The 24070-nt window shown below is 37.7% G+C and overlaps 2 protein-coding genes and 1 long non-coding RNA gene across 4 annotated transcripts; 1 reads left to right on the top strand and 2 right to left on the bottom strand.

Moving 5' to 3' along the window:
• Positions 1-3120: 3120 nt before the first annotated feature.
• Positions 3121-11575, bottom strand: zfand1 (zinc finger, AN1-type domain 1). 2 transcript variants are annotated; one of them, XM_062985482.1, is made up of 8 exons: positions 11066-11575; positions 6469-6511; positions 6142-6181; positions 5444-5571; positions 5250-5341; positions 5011-5132; positions 4216-4371; positions 3121-3650 (listed from the first exon to the last, which is right to left on the bottom strand). In XM_062985482.1, exons 1-8 carry the CDS (start codon positions 11121-11123, stop codon positions 3474-3476), a joined length of 816 nt encoding a protein of 271 aa, XP_062841552.1. In that variant the 5' UTR covers positions 11124-11575; the 3' UTR covers positions 3121-3473. The 2 variants fall into 2 exon arrangements, with proteins under 2 accessions (XP_062841552.1, XP_062841553.1); XM_062985483.1 differs by lacking the exon at positions 11066-11575 and adding an exon at positions 8047-8117.
• A 728-nt stretch (positions 11576-12303) lies between these two features.
• Positions 12304-14211, bottom strand: LOC134301279 (uncharacterized). Its single transcript, XR_010007428.1, has 3 exons — positions 14134-14211; positions 12611-12711; positions 12304-12497 (listed from the first exon to the last, which is right to left on the bottom strand). It is a non-coding gene; the product is annotated as an uncharacterized LOC134301279 (long non-coding RNA).
• Positions 14212-14618: 407 nt separating this feature from the next.
• chmp4c (charged multivesicular body protein 4C) lies at positions 14619-22799 on the top strand. Its single transcript, XM_062985917.1, has 5 exons — positions 14619-14875; positions 20485-20662; positions 20890-20998; positions 21933-22047; positions 22136-22799. Exons 1-5 carry the CDS (start codon positions 14647-14649, stop codon positions 22195-22197), a joined length of 693 nt encoding a protein of 230 aa, XP_062841987.1. The 5' UTR covers positions 14619-14646; the 3' UTR covers positions 22198-22799.
• Positions 22800-24070: the final 1271 nt, after the last annotated feature.

Raw genomic sequence — 24070 nt, 5'->3', positions numbered from 1 at the left:
AATATAAACCCTCCACTTGGACATACAGGGTAGATGTTAACTGTTGGAATTATGACAAAAAATACGGTCAGTGGTAGCTCAGTAGCTAATGTATTTCTACTGGACCAGTAATCTTAAGGTTGTATGTAAGTAAATGTTGTTTTGGGCAGTGGTAGCTTAGTGGCCAAGATACTGGACTAGTGATTAGAAGGTGCACCCAGTGGCGTAACCACCGGGGGTCAGGTGCACTGGGGCTCTTCACGACATGAACTCAACCACCCACCTCACTGCCCCTTTGGCTGCACGTATTATGCATGTATAATTGCAAACAATTTGCTATATAAAACGTATTATATAGCAAACACTGATATATATGGAATAAAACTATATATATATATACAGTATATATACAGTGTATCACAAAAGTGAGTACACCCCTCACATTTCTGCAAATATTTCATTATATCTTTTCATGGGACAACACTATAGACATGAAACTTGGATAAACTTGGAGTAGTCAGTGTACAACTTGTATAGCAGTGTAGATTTACTGTCTTCTGAAAATAACTCAACACACAGCCATTAATGTCTAAATAGCTGGCAACATAAGTGAGTACACCCCACAGTGAACATGTCCAAATTGTGCCCAAATGTGTCGTTGTCCCTCCCTGGTGTCATGTGTCAAGGTCCCAGGTGTAAATGGGGAGCAGGGCTGTTAAATTTGGTGGTTTGGGTACAATTCTCTCATACTGGCCACTGGATATTCAACATGGCACCTCATGGCAAAGAACTCTCTGAGGATGTGAGAAATAGAATTGTTGCTCTCCACAAAGATGGCCTGGGCTATAAGAAGATTGCTAACACCCTGAAACTGAGCTACAGCATGGTGGCCAAGGTCATACAGCGGTTTTCGCCAGGGTCGACCAAAGAAGTTGAGTCCACGTGTTCGGCGTCATATCCAGAGGTTGGCTTTAAAAAATAGACACATGAGTGCTGCCAGCATTGCAGCAGAGGTTGAAGACGTGGGAGGTCAGCCCGTCAGTGCTCAGACCATACGCCGCACACTGCATCAACTCGGTCTGCATGGTCGTCATCCCAGAAGGAAGCTGACGCACAAGAAAGCCAGCAAACAGTTTGCTGAAGACAAGCAGTCCAAGAACATGGATTACTGGAATGCCCTGTGGTCTGACGAGACCAAGATAAACTTGTTTGGCTCAGATGGTGTCCAGCATGTGTGGCGGCGCCCTGGTGAGAAGTACCAAGACAACTGTATCTTGCCTACAGTCAAGCATGGTGGTGGTAGCATCATGGTCTTGGGCTGCATGAGTGTTGCTGGCACTGGGGAGCTGCAGTTCATTGAGGGAAACATGAATTCCAACATGTACTGTGACATTCTGAAACAGAGCATGATCCCCTCCCTTCGAAAACTGGGCCTCATGGCAGTTTTCCAACAGGATAACGACCCCAAACACAACCTCCAAGATGACAACTGCCTTGCTGAGGAAGCTGAAGGTAAAGGTGATGGACTAAACCCAATTGAGCACCTGTGGCGCATCCTCAAGTGGAAGGTGGAGGAGTTCAAGGTGTCTAACATCCACCAGCTCTGTGATGTCATCATGGAGGAGTGGAAGAGGATTCCAGTAGCAACCTGTGCAGCTCTGGTGAATTCCATGCCCAGGAGGGTTAAGGCAGTGCTGGATAATAATGGTGGTCACACAAAATATTGACACGTTGGGCACAATTTGGACATGTTCACTGTGGGGTGTACTCACTTATGTTGCCAGCCATTTAGACATTAATGGCTGTGTTGAGTTATTTTCAGAAGACAGTAAATCTACACTGCTATACAAGCTGTACACTGACTACTCTAAATTATATCCAAGTTTCATGTCTATAGTGTTGTCCCATGAAAAGATATAATGAAATATTTGCAGAAATGTGAGGGGTGTACTCACTTTTGTGATACACTGTATATACATATATATACAGTATATACGTACATTATATATACACACACATACTGTATATACACATACATACACATACATATACTGTATATATAGGGGCCCATGAGCTCCTAGTTACACCACTGGGTTCACCACTACCAAGTTGCCAATGTTGGGCTCCTAAACAAGGTCCTTTAATTGCTTGCAGTTTATCAGTCACAATTGTAGCTAAAGGTGTCTATTAAATGCCATTAATGTTAAATTATGCTACTGGTTATTCTCTCGTTCGCTACCTTGGACTATAGAATTGAGGCAAGAGTGACCTCTACAGGCTCCCAGTGCTATTACAGATACAGCAATTAGAACAACCAGTTCAAGTAACTGGGAAAAGTTATAAAAAGTTAACATTTATATGCAACATGACTTATATTAGACATGGCTTAGACGAAGCTTACACGTGTGGATACCAGACTATGAGCTTGTTTTCCCTCCCTTGTAGTAATAACAGTCTCTACTCATCTGACAAGTTTTTCCACAAGATTTTGCAGTGTCTGTAGGAAATTGGGCTTATTTATTCAAAAAGAGCATGTATGAGACAAAACTGAGGCATTAAAGTTGCATGAGAAGGCTTGGTTCACAATCGTTTGACTTTATTCCAAAGGTGTTCAGAGGGCTGGAGGTAATTACCTTGTGCAGGTTACTGAACTTCTGACACCACAAGCTTGAAAATTCTTATGAACTACAGGCATGGCTAAAGTTTAACACCTAACCTCAATGGTTAGAAGGGGTGTCCCCAAACCATATGGGTTACTTGCAGTATTGGGCACAGGCCAGCAAAAGACTTTCAATGCACCTGTATTGCAGGCATGAAACCCATTGTGGAAAGCCCTATCTAAAATGTCACAATTCAGGGTTTCAGGGTTGTTGTTTTTTTAACCAACACTGACATTGAGGACCGCTTTGTGGTGCAGTACACTTTGTACACTTGGGCAGAGAGACAATACCAAAAAGAGTTCTTAAATAAAATGTGCCAGAATGATCCATAATTATCTTATACCTAGTAATTTTAATAATATATTTTACAGGGCATAAACATGCATGTATAAAATTGTTTAAAAAGTATTGGCCATTTCCTTTTGAATTGACATAATGCAACCTTAAAATCTTATCACTGTCACCTGGCATTCTAAAAATATTTTACTTATATTTATTTATTTATTAGGATTTTAACGTCATATTTTACACACTGGTTACATTCATGACAGAACAGGTGATTTCTTGTTACACAAGATACAAGATTCATCAGTTCAAGTGTGATGTCAGACACATGTCTTTGGACTTTGGGAGGAAACCGGAGCTCCTGGAGAAAACCCACACAGACACAGGGAGAACATGCAAACTCCACACAGAAAGGACCCGGACCTATTTATTATGTAAACTCAGAAAATCCCACAATTTCCTGCATATTCTCACATTGTTGATGTTTGCTGTCTCTATATTCTCTATATTCTAGCCCCTAAAGGTAAAGTCCTAGACTGACATTTTGGGTCAGGAGGATAGGATGTATGCAGTAACATCTTCAACCCCAAAACTCTCGTTCTCCAGATACTCCAAGATGACGTTGCCACCATTGTACAGAGGAGATTCCGGAAGGGACAGCAGGGTCTGGAGACTGGCATCCATTTTTAAGGCCTCACCAGTTTCTGGGTGGCACAGGCACAGTTTCTGCAGGAAATAAGAGACACATTTTTCATGAATAATTAAAAAAAAAACTTGAAATAACCTTAGATTTTTTGCTACTTCATTTTTTTGGGATGTCTGGTTCTGTATATTAAAATAATATTAAAGGATGATGAGGCACCTTGCAACCTTTAAGGCTACTGTTTAATACATAACAGAATATAATGTGGGCACTCAGGTGGTGCAGCGGTAAATTACACTAACCCACTACTGCTGTACATTTGCATTAATTAGTAGTAGTATGGGCATTAATAATAAAGTACTTATTTTATCCAGGCTTGGGAGTGGCACCAAGCAGGCACCGATATGTGTCTTCCCAAATGGCCAGGTTCATGTAATGCCATGTGCCTTTTGTACTTGTGAGCCCAGCCAGGCAGTGCTGTTTTCATCAGCATGGCTCTTACCATTACGCCACAAGAACTCACTATTTAAACAGAAAACTACAGTAAAATGAGAATTTGATTTATTAACATATAGAAAAATAAATGTTCTGTGCATTTCATGTATGGTCTGCATATTTTTAAATGTAAAATTAATGGGTTTTTTTTACCTTGGCTGTAAGAACATTGTTGTTGTTCTTCAGGCTAACTTGAGCTGCTGCAAAATCCACCACTTTACCAACACTCCATTTGGAGCTGAAAAACATGGGCTGGCTGGATACGTTTGCCTCTTTCGGGAGAAACACCTGAAGGTAAGTTCGCTCTGTCTGCAGAGATACATCAGTGTCAAGAGCCTCAGCAAATATGAGATACTGGACGTCATATATTAACTATTAATCTGCACCTGTTGCCCAATCAAGTATCACATTCACTTTGTCCAACTTGAACAAGTGCTTTTCAGGTTTGCTTTAGTTTACAGTGTTAAGTCCTATAAATCTCAATTCCAAAACGTAAGTACAGTATTTGAAATGCTAATAAAACAGAAAGCAATAATTTGCCTATTTTATTTTATCTGTATTACAATACAAACTGTACAAAACATGTTAATTCATGTTCTACCTTACAAAATTGATCATTTACTTTTAAATATATTCACTCGTACCACATGTGCTAGCAACATATCCCAAACCCTTTGGGACAGAAATGTGTACTATGGTGTCACCTTTTTTATTATTAATAATGACGAAATGTTCATGATAATCTATGGCTTTATTCCTTTATTTTCTTCTTGTTGTGCTTTTGTACTGCTGTTGTAGCCTAGTAATGTTAGAACTACTAACCTAGAACTACTTACAACCTGATGCATATTAATAAACATTTTTTAGAAATAAACCATTGTTATAGCATGATTATATTTAATAGATTATATAAGTAAATAAGTAGTTAAGCTTTTTAAGTTCATTCACCTGTGGTAGCCCTTTGTCTCCAGCAGCATGTAGTTTTAGCTTCATGAGTGCAACTTTAGCAGCTGTAGCACTGTTCTTTGCCCCTTTTCTACCTTTACTAGGCAGTGCATTCTTCTTAGAATCTGATATTAAAATATATAGAAATATGAGAATTGGTTGGTTTTAAATTTTACAGATGTAAGACAGGTAGTTTTGTTTGGTTGCACTGATGCAATGAAGTGACTGGACCTAAGACAGACCAACTATCTTTTGCACAAGCTCTTGTGTTGCCACCATTCGAGGTTTGGGTGTCTCCAACTTCTCACATTTATGGTCATCCTGATGTCTATGACTGAAAAGAGAGAATAAACGATGATTAGTTGGAAAGCTAAGAGGTCAGCAGACAAGAAATCTCATCACAAAATCTAAGGAAAAATAGAAGTAGAATACATACGCAAGGCAGAAGTGTTTTTGACAATGTTGGCAGATAACAGGTAGAAGCTCCTTGCCTTTGCAGTCCTGAAATGTACATGGGTACGTTGTACTAACCCCTGCCCCTGACACTTCCCTCTTCACAGAGACCTGCAAGAAAACAGGGAGGAGTGCTGAGGTAATGAAAAATACGAATAGAAAATTCTTTTGAATACGAAATACGAATAGAAAATTCTCTACATGGTTATTTTAATGTTATAAATAAAAGCTAACCAAAAATAAATTCAAATTAAAAGGGCACAGCATTATATGCTGTTTGATTTGATCAAAATGTGTCCCTGATTGTTTGGTTTTTATAATGCCAAGTTATCACATGATATTCACGTCAGGAATAAGTGCTTTATGCTAGTGTTATTGGTCTTGTGTTATATATATATGGTTTCATTTTTATATTGTTGAGAAATTTGAGGATTATTTCTGCATTGTCTTGGGTGAGGATGTATCTTAATCTATTGGGCAAATGTGGTCTTTGTCTTTCACAGTTGTACTTTGGGCATTCGTCAATGATTGCCAAAGGTTTATAATTCCGCAGCAAAATATTATACAGCAGGTGTGAATAAATCTGTTTAATGTTGAAAGCTTTAAGAATAAAAATATCTGTAATGGATTACAAACATTTTAATAGATTTTAATAGAGAGAATGAAATATGAAATGCCTACCTCAGGACATGAGTGTGCGTCTCTGCTTCTGTGTTCTAGGCTGAAAAATAAATACATTTTTAAAACATTATTTATTTTGGCCAAACTATTAGATACACCTTGCAGATTTTTTTAACAAACTTACTTTTGAATAATTTAATTATTTTTTATTTCTAAAATGTATAAATAAAAAAATATTTGACAGTAATTTCTCATGGAAAAAATACTTTCTCTATGGAGAATTCAATTGTTATTTTCTATAGATTATAAAATAATATCAAAAATAAACAGTAGCCATGTTGGCCTTCATTATAAGCATGTTAATGGTAGTTACGTGAATAGTCTCACCAAAAGACTCCAGAGCAGCTGTCACACACGAATGGCAGAAAATCTGCACCAAAACAAAAAAATCTTGTGAGCTTCAGTCCATTTATTAATTATACAGTTTTATTGAGAAACAGTTCATAAAAACACAGATAATGTCCAGTTACTCTAACCTTTTTTGCACCTTACTCTTTTTAAATCTCTGCTGCTATAAAAACCCTAGGCTGCTAACTGTATATCATAATATGTCTTTTACCTCACCTATCATTTACTCAGTACCATGTACTGGCCATCACTACACTTGTCTCTAGTCTAGTCTCCTTTAATTACTTTTTAGATTTTAGAAATGTCTTTTGTATTTATTGTACTGTTTTATTTTTTAATCTGCACTGTGTCTATTGTATTGTCCAGCACTTTTTATTTTATGTTGCACCCTGGTCCTGAAGGAACGTTGTTTCTTGTGTACTTGTACACCGATCAACAATAACATTAAAACAACCTCCTTGTTTCTACACTCACTGTCCATTTTATCAGCTCCACTTACCATATAGAAGCATTTTGTAGTTCTACAATTACTGTCTGTAGTCCATCTGTTTCTCTACATACCTTTATAGCCTGCTTTTACCCTGTTCTTCAATGGTCAGGACCCCCACAGGACCACCACAGAGCAGGTATTATTTAGGGTGTGGGTCATTCTCAGCACTGCAGTGACACTGACATGGTGGTGGTGTGTTAGTGTGTGTTGTGCTGGTATGAGTGGATCAGACACAGCAGCGCTGCTGGAGTTTTCTCACTGTCCACTCTATTAGACACTCCTACCTAGTTGGTCCACCTTGTAGATGTAAAGTCAGAGACGATCGCTCATCTATTGCTGCTGTTTGAGTTGGTCATCTTCTAGACCTTCATCAGTGGTCACAGGACGCTGCCCACGGGGCGCTGTTGGCTGGATATTTTTGGTTGGTGGACTATTCTCAGTCCAGCAGTGACAGTGAGGTGTTTAAAAACTCCAGCACTCATACCAGCACAACACACACTAACACACCACCACCATGTCAGTGTCACTGCAGTGCTGAGAATGATCCACCACCCAAATAATATCTGCTCTGTAGTGGTCCTGGGAGAGTCCTGACCATTGAAGAACAGATACAAAGTTCTTTTATATGGTAAGTGGAGCTGATAAAATGGACAGTGAGTGTAGAAATAAGAAGGTGGTTTTAATGTTATGGCTGATCAGTGTATTTAGCTAAAATGACAATAAAGTCTCTCTTGAAGGTTCTAAAATACTCAGAGCTCAACAGTGTTACTGCACTACTGCTATACTAAACTGTGCCAGCTGCAACACTACATTTACTATATTTAGAAGACGCTTTTGTCCAAAGACGACTTACAATTGTGACTGAATCCAATGCAAGCAATACAGCTTGATGGTGGGACTGAACCAGCATCCTTCTGATTACTAGTTCATTACTTAAACCACTGAGCTACCTCTGCTCCCCACTGTGTGCTACACTACACAACAATATTACACTGTTTATTCAGTCAATCTTTAAAAACCAACCTTAAACCAAAATACTATGTTAAATACTATGTTAAATTTTATACCTTTTTGGTGACAAGACTCAATCTCACAATGTTTTCCCATGTCCAGTTCAGCCATTTTGAAAGTAGGCGGTACTGACACTTTCAAAATAAAAGCGTCAAACGTCAAGTTAAACATTTAAACACAAAATAATTGGCATTTAAAATGTGTCATGTTTTATATATAATTTAGTTTTTTATGAATTTATAATAAAAAAATTAAAATGTGCATTTTAATACATTGTATAATGTGATATAATATTATTTAATGTAGCAAATGTAAAGGTGCATCAATATGTGCAGAAGCTTCTTTGTTCAGGGGTGACCAAAGACTGTAAAACATATTATAGTAATAATTATTAAATAAAGAAATATAAACAGCCGCTCAGGTGGCGCAGCGGTAAAAACACACGCTGCAACCAGAGCTGAGATCTCGAATACATCGTATCGAATCCAACTCTGCCTTTGCTGGCTGAAGACTGAGTGGCTACATGAACAACGATTGGCCTGTTGTTCAGATAGGGGGCGGGACTAAAAAGCCGGATGGGGACTCTCTCTCTTTGCTGGCTGGTTGGTGGCGCCTGCACAGAGATGGGGAAGGAGTGCGGTAGGGGGTGTGGCCCTCCGCGCACAGCGCTCGTCAAGTGTAGGTGATAAGATGTTCGATTGCTGTACACGTCTCGGAGGGGGCGTGGAGCAGCCTCGTCCTCCCCAATCAGAAGCAGGGACCAGCATTAGTGAGAGGATGATTGACGGGTAGAAATTGGATGCGCTAAAAAAGTGGGAGAAAAAGGGGTAAAAATAAATAAATAAATAAAATAAAAAATAAATAAATAAATATAAACTATATAAATAAACTATAAACTTTATAGCTAGTCCATCTTTAGTGAACATGAAGTTGGTAACTTTTCCTTGCCAATATAAATAAATATATTTGAACTGCATCTTTTTAAATGGTACATGGAATGGATATCATTTGCCAAGGTTGAGAGGAAGCAAATAGAAACATGGTCTGGATAGAAAAAGACTCAAAATCTGCTGGAACATAGGTGACTCTGGTCCCATTCAATCAAGATTTACTGCCATAGACTTAGAGGCTTAAGTGACAGAAGAAGAAAAAACCTGCAAAACAAGCAGTACCTTAAAGCACAACTGAAGTTTTTTAGTGGACAAAATTGACAAAAAAAAACAGAAGCAGAGACTTTTGCACTACAGAGTTTAGGATTTCTTTTTTATCTGATCTGTGCAGTCAAACCTAGAAGACAATAGAAATCACCAGTTGTGATATAAACACTTGCAAGGAATTAGGAGGCCACAGTATGTGTATGTGTAAAACACATAATGATGTTTGGGGGGAGGGTACATGTTGTCGTGAGGGTACATCAGTCATAGAACAATCATAGAACAAATCAATTTCGGAAATAACTGAATTGTGGGGCGGCACGGTGGCTCAGTGGGTAGCACTGTCGCCTCACAGCAAGAAGGTCCTGGGTTCGATCCCCAGCTGGGGCGGTCTGAGTCCTTTATGTGTAAAGTTTGCATGTTCTCCCTGTGTCTGCGTGGGTTTCCTCCCACATTTCAAAGACATGCAGTCAGGTTAATTGGAGATACAAAATTGTCCATGACTGTGTTTGATATTAAACTTGTGAACTGATGAATTTTGTGTAACAATTAATTACCATTTCTGTCATGACGTTAAAATCCTAATAAATAAATAAATAAATAAATAACTGAATTGAAGATTCCCATAACCTATTTTTAGTAAGTGTGTTAAATCTGAACTGAACTGTTTCAATAAAGCAATAAGCCACGAGAGGCCGTGCGTTACTGTGATTTTAGCACAGGGATGACGTTTTTGGCACGACGCGAAGCGGAGTGCCTAAAACTTCTTTCCCCGTGCTAAAATCATAGCAGTAACGCACGGCCTCTCGTGGGCTTATTGCTTTTATAAAACGGCGGTCAACATAAAATACAATAAATACAACAATGTTTAATTCATAAATGTATTTATTGTGTATAAACTTACAATAAAGCATTCTTCCGCGACGCCAGGTAGTTCGATTAACAGCGTTGCTAGGCAACATGAGGGCGAAAATAACATTAGCTGCGTCCGGAATCGCATACTTAGAGAGTATGTACTAGATTGGAGGAAGTATGCACTACTCTGCCGGTAAAAAAGTACATACTTCCAGTACAGAAGTATGCAGTATGCACACGACACTGCTACGCACTACATCCGCCATCTTTCCAACGTCAAGTGATGACGTGGGACGTGATGACGTAATATCACCATGGTTACAGACTATTACAAACCCCACTCGCCAAACTTTTGGATATTTATCGTGTTTTTGTTATTAATTCGTCTTTAAAATGTTTTATTTTATTTATCTTACTTACACTTGTGAACAGAGGACTCTGCTATCTTTCTTGTTTCTTATTACGCTTCGAACGCCTACGCAGCTACAGTTGCATTATGGGATACATTAGCGGATCGCAAGTGTGCATCGCTTGCATACTCAAACATGGCTGCCCAATAAGTAGGTCATCCGGGTACTTCTCGCGTACCTCTTTGTGTATACTATGTATTCGGACATACTAACCGCTCTCGCGTCCTCATTTCGCGTACTATTGAGTATGGAAGTATGCGATTCCGGACGCAGCAATTAACTTTTTCTTTTCAGTGGCGTATTAATATGGAATGATGTGAGGTGGTCATAGGTGTGAGTTTATCGGGGATTTTACAACGGCTTCGAACGCGGCTCAGCCAATCAGATTTTAGGACCGGAACTATCCGTTTTATAAATAGTGGTATATTAAAGCAATAAGCCACGAGAGGCCGTACGTTACTGTGATTTTAGCACAGGGATGACGTTTTGGCACGACGCGAAGCGGAGTGCCTAAAACTTCTTTCCCCGTGCTAAAATCATAACAGTAATGCACGGTCTCGAGTGGCTTATTGCTTTTATAAAACGGCGGTCAACATAAAATATAATAAATACAACAATGTTTAATTCATAAATGTATTTATTGTGTATAAACTTACAATAAAGCGTTCTTCCGCGACGCAAAATAGTTCGATTAACAGTGTTGCTAGGCAACATGAGGGCGAAAATAACATTAACTTTTTCTTTTCAGTGGCGTATTAATATGGAATGATGTGAGGTGGTCCTAGGTGTGAGTTTATCGGGGATTTTACAACGGCTTCGAACGCGGCTCAGCCAATCAGATTTTAGGACCGGTGTTACGGAGAATTCAGTTCCCCCTGTTTCCCCTTTAACGCGCATGTGCAAAAATCATGACGTTTTTTTCAGTCGCTTCGTTGAGCGTCGGTTTATTTGGAATATGTGTTTATAGCGGTATGTTCTTTTCACATTTCATGTTGTATGTTAGGTAGTTTGTGATTAAATACATACTTTAAAGTATTGAATGAACTACTGTCAGAGGTTTTATTGCTCCACCGCAAGTCAGAGGTTTTCACACTGCTGTCTTCAGCCTTGCTGTCAATCAACTAGAATTAACGTGTCAGATTTATTTGTAAATATATCCTAATACAGGACATGCTCTTACTCACACACTAGTTTAAGGTTATTCATCTCAGCTGCACTACCATTTACTTTCAAGAATAGTTTCATTCATGGTGATCTCTCGTTCATTTAAACTTCACAAACTGCATCCATGTGATTTAAAATTAACAAACAGTATGTAGAACAAGTTTAACCTATAGACCAGTCCATTACACTAACAACACAGGGGGGAACACATTTACCTGGAGACCTGGGGAATATGGTTCCCCACATGTATATCACTGTGTGTGTAATTATAAAACTCTACAGTGATGCTGGTGATGTATTTATCTGTTGTTATTATGTAGAACAAGTTTAACCTATACACCAGTCCATTACACTAACAACACAGGGGGGAACACATTTACCTGGAGACCTGGGGAATATGGTTCCCCACATGTATATCACTGTGTGTGTAATTATAAAACTCTACAGTGATGCTGGTGATGTATTTAACTGTTGCTATTATGTAGAACAAGTTTAACCTATAGACCAGTCCATTATACTAACAACACAGGGGGGAACACATTTACCTGGAGACCTGGGGAATATGGTTCCCCACATGTATATTACTGTGTGATGATTCTTTTCTTTTTTTTAATGCAAACTACAGGCACACACACATTTTAAGAACAAAATATCTGTATTAGAAATTAGTGTTAAACTAAATTATGCATATATTACAATTATGCAAATATATAATAAAGAAATCCACCTCAATGCAAATTAAAACTTAAATACATATTTATAGCTTAATAGAAATATATATATTTTTAAACGAAATAAAATAAAATCTGGGATGGTGCCCTGGGATTGACTAGCATCACATCCATAGTGCACTCCTGCCGTACGTCCAGTTTCCCCAGGAACAGTTCTGGATCCTCCACGGCCATGACCAGGATAAAGCAGTTACTAAACAGAAATGAATGATTAATTTACTATCTACTTTTTAAATAAACTAAAAGAGCAACATAAAATAAAATACAGCAACAAGCAAACTTTTTAGAAATAACGTCCCAGTTAACCTTGGTCTAATCTTCAGTACATGCCGGACAATGAAGGTCTTCCTCTACTGGTGGGTTGCCAACACATGACTGGTGGTACCATCTGTCACATCCATCACAGGCTATAATAGATAGATCACTTTATTAATCCCAGAGGGAAAGTCAAGGACATATATAATAGCATGGTGCAGTCAAAAAGCCAATAAAATTAAGGCATTATTACTATTTCTTTGGTACCACCAGTCATGTGTTGGCAACCCACCAGTAGAGGAAGACCTTCATTGTCCGGCATGTACTGAAGATTAGACCAAGGTTAACTGGGACGTTATTTCTAAAAAGTTTGCTTGTTGCTGTATTTTATTTTATGTTGCTCTTTTAGTTTATTTAAAAAGTAGATAGTAAATTAATCATTCATTTCTGTTTAGTAACTGCTTTATCCTGGTCATGGCCGTGGAGGATCCAGAACTGTTCCTGGGGAAACTGGACGTACGGCAGGAGTGCACTATGGATGTGATGCTAGTCAATCCCAGGGCACCATCCCAGATTTTATTTTATTTCGTTTAAAAATATATATATTTCTATTAAGCTATAAATATGTATTTAAGTTTTAATTTGCATTGAGGTGGATTTCTTTATTATATATTTGCATAATTGTAATATATGCATAATTTAGTTTAACACTAATTTCTAATACAGATATTTTGTTCTTAAAATGTGTGTGTGCCTGTAGTTTGCATTAAAAAAAAGAAAAGAATCATCACACAGTAATATACATGTGGGGAACCATATTCCCCAGGTCTCCAGGTAAATGTGTTCCCCCCTGTGTTGTTAGTGTAATGGACTGGTGTATAGGTTAAACTTGTTCTACATAATAACAATAGGTAAATACATCACCAGCATCACTGTAGAGTTTTATAATTACACACACAGTAATATACATGTGGGGAACCATATTCCCCAGGTCTCCAGGTAAATGTGTTCCCCCCTGTGTTGTTAGTGTAATGGACTGGTGTATAGGTTAAACTTGTTCTACATAATAACAACAGATAAATACATCACCAGCATCACTGTAGAGTTTTATAATTACACACACAGTGATATACATGTGGGGAACCATATTCCCCAGGTCTCCAGGTAAATGTGTTCCCCCCTGTGTTGTTAGTGTAATGGACTGGTCTATAGGTTAAACTTGTTCTACATACTGTTTGTTAATTTTAAATCACATGGATGCAGTTTGTGAAGTTTAAATGAACGAGAGATCACCATGAATGAAACTATTCTTGAAAGTAAATGGTAGTGCAGCTGAGATGAATAACCTTAAACTAGTGTGTGAATAAGAGCATGTCCTGTATTAGGATATATTTACAAATAAATCTGACACGTTAATTCTAGTTGATTGACAGCAAGGCTGAAGACAGCAGTGTGAAAACCTCTGACTTGCGGTGGAGCAATAAAACCTCTGACAGTAGTTCATTCAATACTTTAAAGTATGTATTTAATCACAAACTACCTAACATACAACATGAAATGTGAAAAGAACATACCGCTATAAACACATATTCCAAATAAACCGACGCTCAACGAAGCGACTGAAAAAAACGTCATGATTTTTGCACATGCGCGTTAAAGGGGAAACAGGGGGAACTGAATTCTCCGTAACACCGGAACTATCCGTTTTATAAGACTCTTTTGGCGTTCCATAATTCACACATCGCCGAACTGCTAGTACAATCGTGCAGGTGAATTGATCATTAACGCCAGGCTGTGATTACCGCTGTGTTTAGCATGTTTAAGATTTTTGGCTATCCACACAGGTGGAATATGACACTGCACGTATTCTTATAATAAACAAAGCGAGTTTGCTAATGATTTTGAGAGAACACACCTCTGCGGACAGGTGTACACGTCACTCAGGTGTGGTGCTGTTTAGGCTTGAATTCGGAAAGCTGACAGGCAGGAATATCCACTTCCAGCGTTCCTTACTTTTAGCTTTTGGACAGCGGAGAAGAGACTCCTGAGTTAGTTTTATACAGATTTGTTTAGGTTAATAAGTCGAAATGAGTAAAATTTCGAAGCTGTTTAAAGGAACGGGGAGTTCCTCCAGTTCCAAATCTCGCTCGAGCTCCAGAAGTAAACAACGCTCGCACGCGGCACCGTCCCCTCAGGAGGCCATCCACAGACTGCGCGAGACCGAGGAGATGCTCACCAAAAAACAGAACTACCTGGAGAGGAAAATAGAACATGAACTCATGACTGCCAAGAAACATGGAACTAAAAACAAAACAGGTACCTTTTAGTTTTTACTACTATTAACATTAAGTTTACCTCAAAAACAGGAAGGCGTTTCTAATCTATTACTGACTATGCGACAGCGACACGATACAGTCTGTGGGCCAAAGGGCAACAGAGTCAGCCACACTTGAGAAAGAATAAAAGCTATTCGTTTATAAGGTCAACTTTTACAAAATACATATTTAACTCATCTTTTAAGTTCACTTTGGCCAAAATTATCTGGACTCAGTTCTTTGACATTATATTCCTAAAACTGGGAACTTAAGCTAAAAAAATAACGTACTTTTATGTTCTTATGTATTATTTATGTATCTTATTTTCTTATTTTTAAACCTCTGGTCTAGGATTTGTTATTCCTGCTAAATGCTAAAAATGTAAAACATGGACATTAACATGGAGTTGCTTTGTCAATGGAAATCTGTGCCTAGTTAGTAAAAGTGCATTTGTAAGCTCAGGTGCTGGTGTTGAACTAGAAGGTCTGGTTTTGGAATCAATGAGTTTAACTGGGTCATGTCTGTGCTCTGTTTGGGCTCCTAAATGTCTTATGTCTTGTATCTTAATGTCTTATGTCTTTTATCTTAATGTAATAGTAATAATAATAATAATAATACATTTTATTTATATAGCGCTTTTCAAGATACTCAAAGACGCTTTACATAAGACAAATAATCAAAACAAATACATACACCATACAAATCATAGTACAAAATCAAAATAGTACATCAACATCAAGAATAATTAAGATAAAAACAAAGAGAGCAGCATAAGACAGTTCATTAAAAATTAGCTAAATTATGAGAGAGAACAACAAATATAGAACAATTTCTTAAAATTAGACAGAAACAGGACAGATTCACATGCAATCAGGAAACTGAAAACTTTACAAGTTTTAGGATCTAGGACTTCACATTTCTGTCGTGATCTAAGTATAAAAACTATTAAAAAGAATAGCAAAAATAAAAGCATTTATTTCGTGTTGTTACAAGTTAAATGCCATTTTGAATAGATGAGTTTTGAGAAGTGACTTGAATTTGGACAGGTCAGGACAATCTCGTAGGTGTTTGGGGAGAGCATTCCATAAAGATGGAGCAATGTCTTTTATCTTAATGTCTTATGTCTTTGGACATTAATGTGTAGTTGCTTTTCATTACTAGTCCCCCTACCCTCCATTTGCTGCTCATTTAGATACAACTTTTCCCAAGATTTTGGAGTGTGTCAATGGAAATTTGTGCCCATTTAATAAAATGAGCATTTGTAAGTTCAGGTGCTGGTGTTGAGCTAGAAGGTTTTGGAATTGTTCCCATTTATGATAGAGTTGAATTGGGTCATGTCAGTGCTCTGTGCGGGTCACTCAATGTCTTTATGGACCTCACTTTGTTTTTGAAGGGGGGTGGAAGTCATGCTGGAACAGTAAAATGGTCTTCCCCAAACTGTTGCCACAGTGTTGAAAGCATAGTACTTATAACATTTCTTTTGTACACCAGGTAGCAACAGGTATGTGTGAAACATCAAACTTAATAATTAGAAGGTGTGTCCACATACTTTTTGCAGCCACTGCCCATTCCGTTACCAACTTAAAGGATCTAGTAAAATATTTTGGAACATATTCATTAGATTGTTTTTGGTTTTTTTTTTGCATTTTCTATGATTGCTGTAAGTTTGTTTGTTAAACCAACCTCTTCCAATCTAATTATTCAATTAGAAGGAATTTTATTTAGTATTTATTATGGCAGTAGCCTGTCTCTGACTGATGCCATGCATTTTCCAAAGCCAATATTTCTATATTTATTCAAAATAAAGACACCAATATTTAAGGACATGGGGTTGATTATTACAACTATTCACTGCATATGAGGAATTTTGTGTGTTTGCATGTCCACATACACTAAATGGCCAAAAGTGTTTGGTCACCTGACCATGAGTTTGTTGGACATCCCATTTCAAAAACAAATGGTATTCAAATAGTGTTATCTTTTCAGCTATAATAACAGCCACTCCTGAGAAGGCTTCTCACAGGAAGTATGTCTGTGGGAATTTGTGCTCATTCAGTCTAAGGAGCATTTGTATGGCTGGGCGCTGATGTTGGTCAAGAAAGCCTTAAGCGATGTAGTTCATTCCATTGCTGTTTAGTGGGGCGGATGTCAGGGCTCTGTGCAGGTCACTGGAGTTTCTTTAAACCAAGTTTGGCTTTATGTCTCCATAGATCTTGCTTTGTTCACAGGGGCACAGTAAAGTTGGAAGCATATAATTGCACATTTTAGTGCTTGTTGTGACTGAAACACATTGATTCAGTAATTAAAAGGAATATTCCAGCACATTTGTTCTTCTTCCACCTCCCAAAATATGCGAAAGGTGGGTTGGCTTTTCTAAATTGTTTGTTGATGTAAGTTATTAAGTGAGTAAATGTGCAGCTGTGTTGTCCTGTGATGGATTGCTGCATTGCCCAGAAAGTATTCTGGCCTTGGACTCGGGGTTTCTTGGAGGTGTCTGACCCATTGCGACCCTAACCAATCAGTGATTGGTGTGACTGAATTAAAAAGGATAAATAGGATTGTTTCTGCAAGTGCACTATGGACTTCTTTAGGTGTCACTGTTCTAAATGCATGTTCATTTTAGAGAAAATAACATCTGTCACCTGTAATAATGAGGAAAGAAAGTAAAGAAGGATTTTGACTAGCTTTTTATGGGTATCAGGTTATTTTATGTGCAACTGCCTCTTCATGTTTGTGGATGAAACAGATGAATGAAAGCCTTTCTTTCGACAAACCTTTAAACAGGCTGTTGTAGATTTGGAGACCCAGTGACATCAAAATGCTAAAGCTTTACAAGTACCGTTGTAACATCTTTTAGACTAATTTAGTAATGTTTATCTCTGTGTTCCTGGGTTGTATTTATGGTAAAGTGTTCTTGTAGAAACTTAATTGCAAATACTGTGTTCTGGGGGCAATAAGCTTTCACAATTTTGTCAAGCAATGATGGGTCATTTATCGTAAAGTTTGTTATTTTTGTAGTTATTTTTTTATTTTTTTACCAAAAATTGCCAATCAGTTGAAAAAGAACATTTAACACTTAAAACAACATTGCAAATGCCTTTCACCATCTGCTGTTCGTAATATTTGTAAAAGATTCAGGGAATCTGGAAAGATCTTAGTCTGTATAGGGCAACACTGGAAACTGCTGAATGTGCATTTCCTTTCAGTCCTCAAAGAGCATTGCATGAGAAACTATCATGCTACTGTGATGAATACAGCCACATGTGCGTAGGAGTATTTCAGAAAACCATTGTCCCTAAACACAGTCTGCCTCTGCATTACAAATGCAACATGAAACTCTATTATACAAAGGGAAAGCAGCATATTAAATCTATGCAGAAGGTGGAAAAGACTCTGTTATGGTATAAAGGTCCATCATTGCACACAGCCTGGGTGACTTGCATGTGTGGTAGGTTACCATTGAATGTAAAGCATATATTGGGGTTTTAGAGATACACATGCCATCAAGGAGACATCTTTTCCAGTAAATTTCCTCATTCTGCAAACATTGCCTGCAGTCCAGATCTGTCTACTGTTGAAATGGTGCAGCATGAAGTGGAGAATCAGAATCAGACAGTGGTGACCATGGACTGAGCAGCCAAAGTCTTATATAAATTAGCGAGAATGGAGAAAAAACACTTACAAAACTGCAACAGTTATTGTCCTTAGTTCCCAAGGGTTGCCAAACCCTTAAAAAAGTCTTGGTTAGAACAGTTAATGGAACGCAGGGGTGAGCATGCCTTTGTCCCAACTTTTTGGAGTGTTGCAGGCATCAAATTCTAAATGTGTTTATATTTACAAACTACAATTAAGTTGATCAGTGAAAACATAGGAAATCTTTTCTTTCTACTTTTATCAGTTAAATAAAGATTCAAGAGAATTAACAAATCACAGATTCACTTTTTTGTGCATTTTACAAAACATCCGAACTTCTCTGGAAGTGGTGTTTATATAATTAAATACAATTTTACAAAATGTGCTGTGTTTTACTCAGGATTCCTGTTTGTAATATTAGGCCTTTTTGATTTTTAGCAACACTCCTTTCATCTGTTAACTGTTAATTAATCATTGTTTCATTTCATTTTATTGATACATTATTTCTGTAAATGTTTTAAATGTTTTTAAAACCAGATGTCTAGGTTCACCACCCAAACATGACACCCAGTGAAGCCCCGCCTCCAAATTTCTTGCCAAACTGGAGTGTTCTAACATTAGTCATTTGCTTAGACTTTTCCTTTCACTGCCTTATACTCACTGCTCAATCTAACTTAGTTTAAATGCTCTTGGATTTAACATTGAGAAATCGTCTTTGTTTTTTCACTCCACGTGCTCTTCAGAATGTGGAAAAGTAAGTGCCTTTACTTGTCTTAAAAATCTGACTATGCAAAAATGTTACTGACCGTCTGTTTTAGAAGTCCATGTGTTTTTATTGTTTATAAGACCTTGTTGGCAGTCACAAGCTTTCTTTTGCTTTCTTTTATAAGGAGCCATGAGGTACTTTATAGACAACAGCGTACCAGTGTACTGTAAACTGCTCTTGTCAGTTGAGCCTTTATAGTTTTCATAATGTCTGCTTGCCAGCTTTTTTCTGCTTCATAATTCAAAAAGGATAATAATGCATATTTTAAGGATTAATGATTTCGGTTAAAGAAATATATTTTAAAGTTATTAAGTGTGTTGATTGAAGCCTAATAGTTTATACAAAAATACTTTAAGAAAGACAAAGCCAAAATGATGGATACTGTTATTTCAAGCACTTGCACTTGAACTGGACTATTGAACTGGTATTATTGGGATGGCAGATGGCCATAAGGGTTTTTTAATGGAAATAAATATGTAGAGAGATGTTTGACATTTCTCAAACTGAATTAATTAGTTAGATTCTCTGTCCTCTATGTATTGTCACATTGACATCACTATTTCAGTTTTATCCAGCTGTTTTGCTTATAATAATTTGAAGAACAAACTATGCAGTTTCATCAAAGGTCCGGCATGTTACAATATTAACCAATATTGAAAATATTCGTAGTTTATACTTTGTGTAGTCTGACAGTTTCTTCCAGTACTCCAGTGTCCTTCTACATCCCAAGAACATGCCAGTAAATAAGTGAGTGTATGATTCTATACAGTAGAATGGTTTTCTGCCCGGTGCTTTTTTGCCTAGTTCCCAGTGTTTCTAGAATAGACTCCAGATCACCAACTGATTTTGAGGTTGTTTTAGGGTTGCTTCCTACCCCTGCTAGACAAAGACTCTGTCTGCGCTGTCATTAATCAGCACCAATCACCATATAGAGTAAACTGTGAGCATTTCCCTTTGAGGAAGAGACCTGGTTTTTATTTTGCGTTGCAAATCATAATGAATAAGTATATTATTGTAATGGTATAATTATTTTACACTTTATAGTCACACCCCTAGTAGAAATTTCTTAGTCAAAGAAAATGTTTTTGGTCTGTGGGATGGGCTGTGACAACATGCACAATTCTTTTCTCTGACCACAAACGCAGATACAGCTGAATGCACCCCCACCCCTGACAGTATGGTAATGGTGATATATATATATTTTATTTCAGCTGCACTTCAGGCCCTGAAGAGAAAGAAGCGGCTCGAGCAGCAGCTGACTCAGATAGACGGGACTCTGTCTACCATCGAGTTCCAACGGGAGGCACTGGAGAATGCCAACACTAACACAGAGGTCCTGAACAACATGAGCTACGCTGCTAAAGCTATCAAAGGAGTCCATAAGAATATGTAAGAAACATTTACACTCATTCATGAGCAGTGTATTGTTTTCGAATGCTTGTCACCCTTGATTCTTTAGATACAGTTACATTAATAACTGAGTTTGAGATGTGAGATGGTGAACGCTTGTCTACAGTACATAAAGAGAAATGCTGCTGGTATGAGGAATGTTGTGGTTATATGAAAACGTATGAAAATCAAATGATGTAACTCAAATCTCTTGCTGTCACTTTCAGAGATCTGGATAATATTGACACTCTCATGGCAGACATCACAGAGCAACAGCAAATAGCTCAAGAGATCAGCGAAGCCATCTCGATGCCTTATGGTGATCAGTATGATGAGGTACCACCATCAACACACACATTATTAAAACTCTGGTCATTGCCTTATGTCTAGTAATAGGAAGATCTGATCAGTTATGTATGGATTTGGCAATTCAGGGTTCGAATACCCAGAAGTGCTATCGGTCGGTCGGACATTTACACTGTTATAAAGACATGATTGGTTGTGTCTGAGGTGGGTATGGCAGAGGCCCTGCAATGGTTTGGCATTCTTGCTGGGGTGTTACTGCATTGTGCCCTGTGATTCTGGGGAAACCAACCCACCACAACCCTGACCAGGATAAATCTGCATATTAGAACCAAACCTGGCAGATTTTTTTAAAAATAAGTGCACACCTTGGTTGCATCAGTCTCTCTGTGTTTGTGTCTGGCAAAACTACCGTGTAGTAGTGCAAACTGGGGCACAATGACATACTGTTATTCATAACAAATGCATATCAGATTGCACTCAGGTGGCGCAGCAGTATATTACGCCAGCCCACCAACGCTGAGATCCATGTTCGAATCTCAGCTTTGCTTCAGGTACAGAATGTTTTCTATACAACTATCGAAAATCTAGCACAGTGGAAAACTAACAGACTTGACAACCGCTTGGCTGACTACACAGAAACACAAATGGCTGTGTCTGTAGGGGTCATGGTCAAGCAGGGAATCCTTTTTGCTGCTGCAATTGCGGCATGTGCTGGCCGGTTGAAGCACCTGCAAAAGGGATGGGTGATCATGACCTCATAGCTAGCAAGTAAAAATAAAGCAGTCAGTGGAGGCCAGTGATAGTCTATGGCCTTCCTTGGTTGGGAGGTGCATTTGCAATTTAATACGACTAGATCTGATTAAAAGGGAAAAATTAATAATATATGTATATATACATAATTACCACCTGTATTGTAATGTGTAACTGACTGCTTGTCTTTTTGGCTCGACTGGTTTTTGTTTAGGATGAGTTGTTGGCAGAGCTGAATGAGTTGGAGCTGGAAGAATTTGAGGATACGGCCAGACTACCAAGTGTACCAACGTCTAAACTACCCAGCACGAGACCTAGCAAGGGTACAGGTGAGCGTCTCTGCACTTTTTTCTTATGTACCAACAACTTTTAGTTTTAAAACATGACTTACTTAAGAAATCATTTTCTTTTTAACAGTGTCCAAAAAGAAGGTGGAGGATGAAGATGACATGCAGATGTTAGCAGCCTGGGCTACCTAGTCATCACAAACTTCTGGTTTCAACACCCCACATTACCAAGAATACATTTACTGACCTAAATGAAACTTAATAGGCATAATACAATTTCTTTTGATTTTCTTTTACATATTTTTAGGTTTTTAGACTTTTACACGTAGCATACCTTTTGTAAAAATTGTATTGGTTAGATGAAGGATTGTAGAGATTAGCTTGTACAGAATAATTGTTAATGAAGGGTTATATTAATTATAGGCCTGTAAATATCAGAAACTTGTGCACAAATTAAATTATTTTAATAGAATGCTTTAAAATGGTAGATAAGACATTTCATATATGCAGGTTTTAGCCTTAATATATTGTGTAAAACAGCTAGTAAAGTATAAACATACTTTACAACAACCTCTGTTTAAAAATATATTTAGTTTTAGTTATTAGTGAAAACATTTTCTTATTGCCTGTATTATATTTGTCTTTAATCTTCACATCACAACAGTTAATAAGGTAAAACATAAAAAATATATAATTTCTTTGTGTTATTTTAATGAAATACCTTTAAAAATAACTGCTTTTGGTTTTAATTTGCATGTTACCTTTTTGAAATTGTTTTTGTATTATAAAAATTAAACTGAGATTCCATCTACACTGTGTTATAATTTTGCCTTTATGTTGTGCTAAATATTGTACTAGTCTTTTCTTCATTTAATAGTTTGCATTCTAAAAACAGCTGCATTTCATTATTATAACAACTTTATCCTTTTGAATACTAGTCCAGTACCTTAACTGCTAGGCTACTAGGGGTGGGTGGATCGATCCAAATATCGATATTATCGATTGCAACGTTGGTACTGGAATCATATTATGGGATCGATACTTTAGTTTTACTTTTTCTCCGCAACATTCAGTACGTTTCTCCCTTTTCGTCAGAAAGAAAAGACCATGTGTGTACAGACAGTAGCAGCTCCTCTCACATCTTACATGCTCACCTCGCTCCTCCCCTCCTGCTCTGTTGTGTTTTGTTGCTGTACCGTCACGTTGTTATGTTGTTAAATTCCTAACAGACATCAGTTCATTGGAAGATTGTAAGTTTTAATACTTTGCTTTGCACATACAGAAATGGGGGCAATTTTATGGCGGAAAATAGTGTAAACTATTAGTACGTAAATTACGGATGCGCCTTACGCACTTTGCGCAGCCTACGCACCCTACCCAACTGAATCGGCGCATGCGCAGTGAGGCTCATTCTGTGATTCCGTGTTTTGGTGAATGAGAGCTCTTTTCATTTGACTTTGTGCTTATAAATGTAAACAGAATAGCATTTTTTATTTGAAATAAACAAGGACACGTGTATTCGGTCACTGTTTAATTTATTCAGCCAGCAAACACAACTACGTGGTATGAGTTAGCCGCTTGGTGGTGATACGTTATGATGGTAACGTTGTGAGAAAGTAAAAACACCCAGAAACAAGAACTCGGACCGCTTTAAACAACTGAATTCATATACAACTTTACTAAGAGCAGCTATGTTTGTATTACAATATTAATATGATGAAGAGTTATAAATACAGAGCGCTTATAGAAACAGAAATCACTGCATTAGCTTAGCAGCTAACACTAGCGACTAAGCTAACAAGTACCCGTGTTGTTTACCTCAGATATTAACTCACAGCTGTAATATTTTTCGTATAGTTAGTGTACTGCACACAGTACACAAGTCTTTATTGTATAACTTTCATAGTAATAATAATAGTTATGGTGTATTTATGGAGTTATTTGGGTTTTAGTCAGTATCTCAGCTGTGAACTAGTTGGCTAGGCTAGATACTGACACATTCACACGGCTGTTCTAACCTTATTACTGGGGATGTGCGGATCGATCCAAATATCGGTAGTATAAA

Source organism: Trichomycterus rosablanca, chromosome 23 (assembly GCF_030014385.1).
Source record: "Trichomycterus rosablanca isolate fTriRos1 chromosome 23, fTriRos1.hap1, whole genome shotgun sequence".
Taxonomy (NCBI): domain Eukaryota; kingdom Metazoa; phylum Chordata; class Actinopteri; order Siluriformes; family Trichomycteridae; genus Trichomycterus; species Trichomycterus rosablanca.
This window is presented reverse-complemented; position numbering and strand designations above follow the sequence as displayed.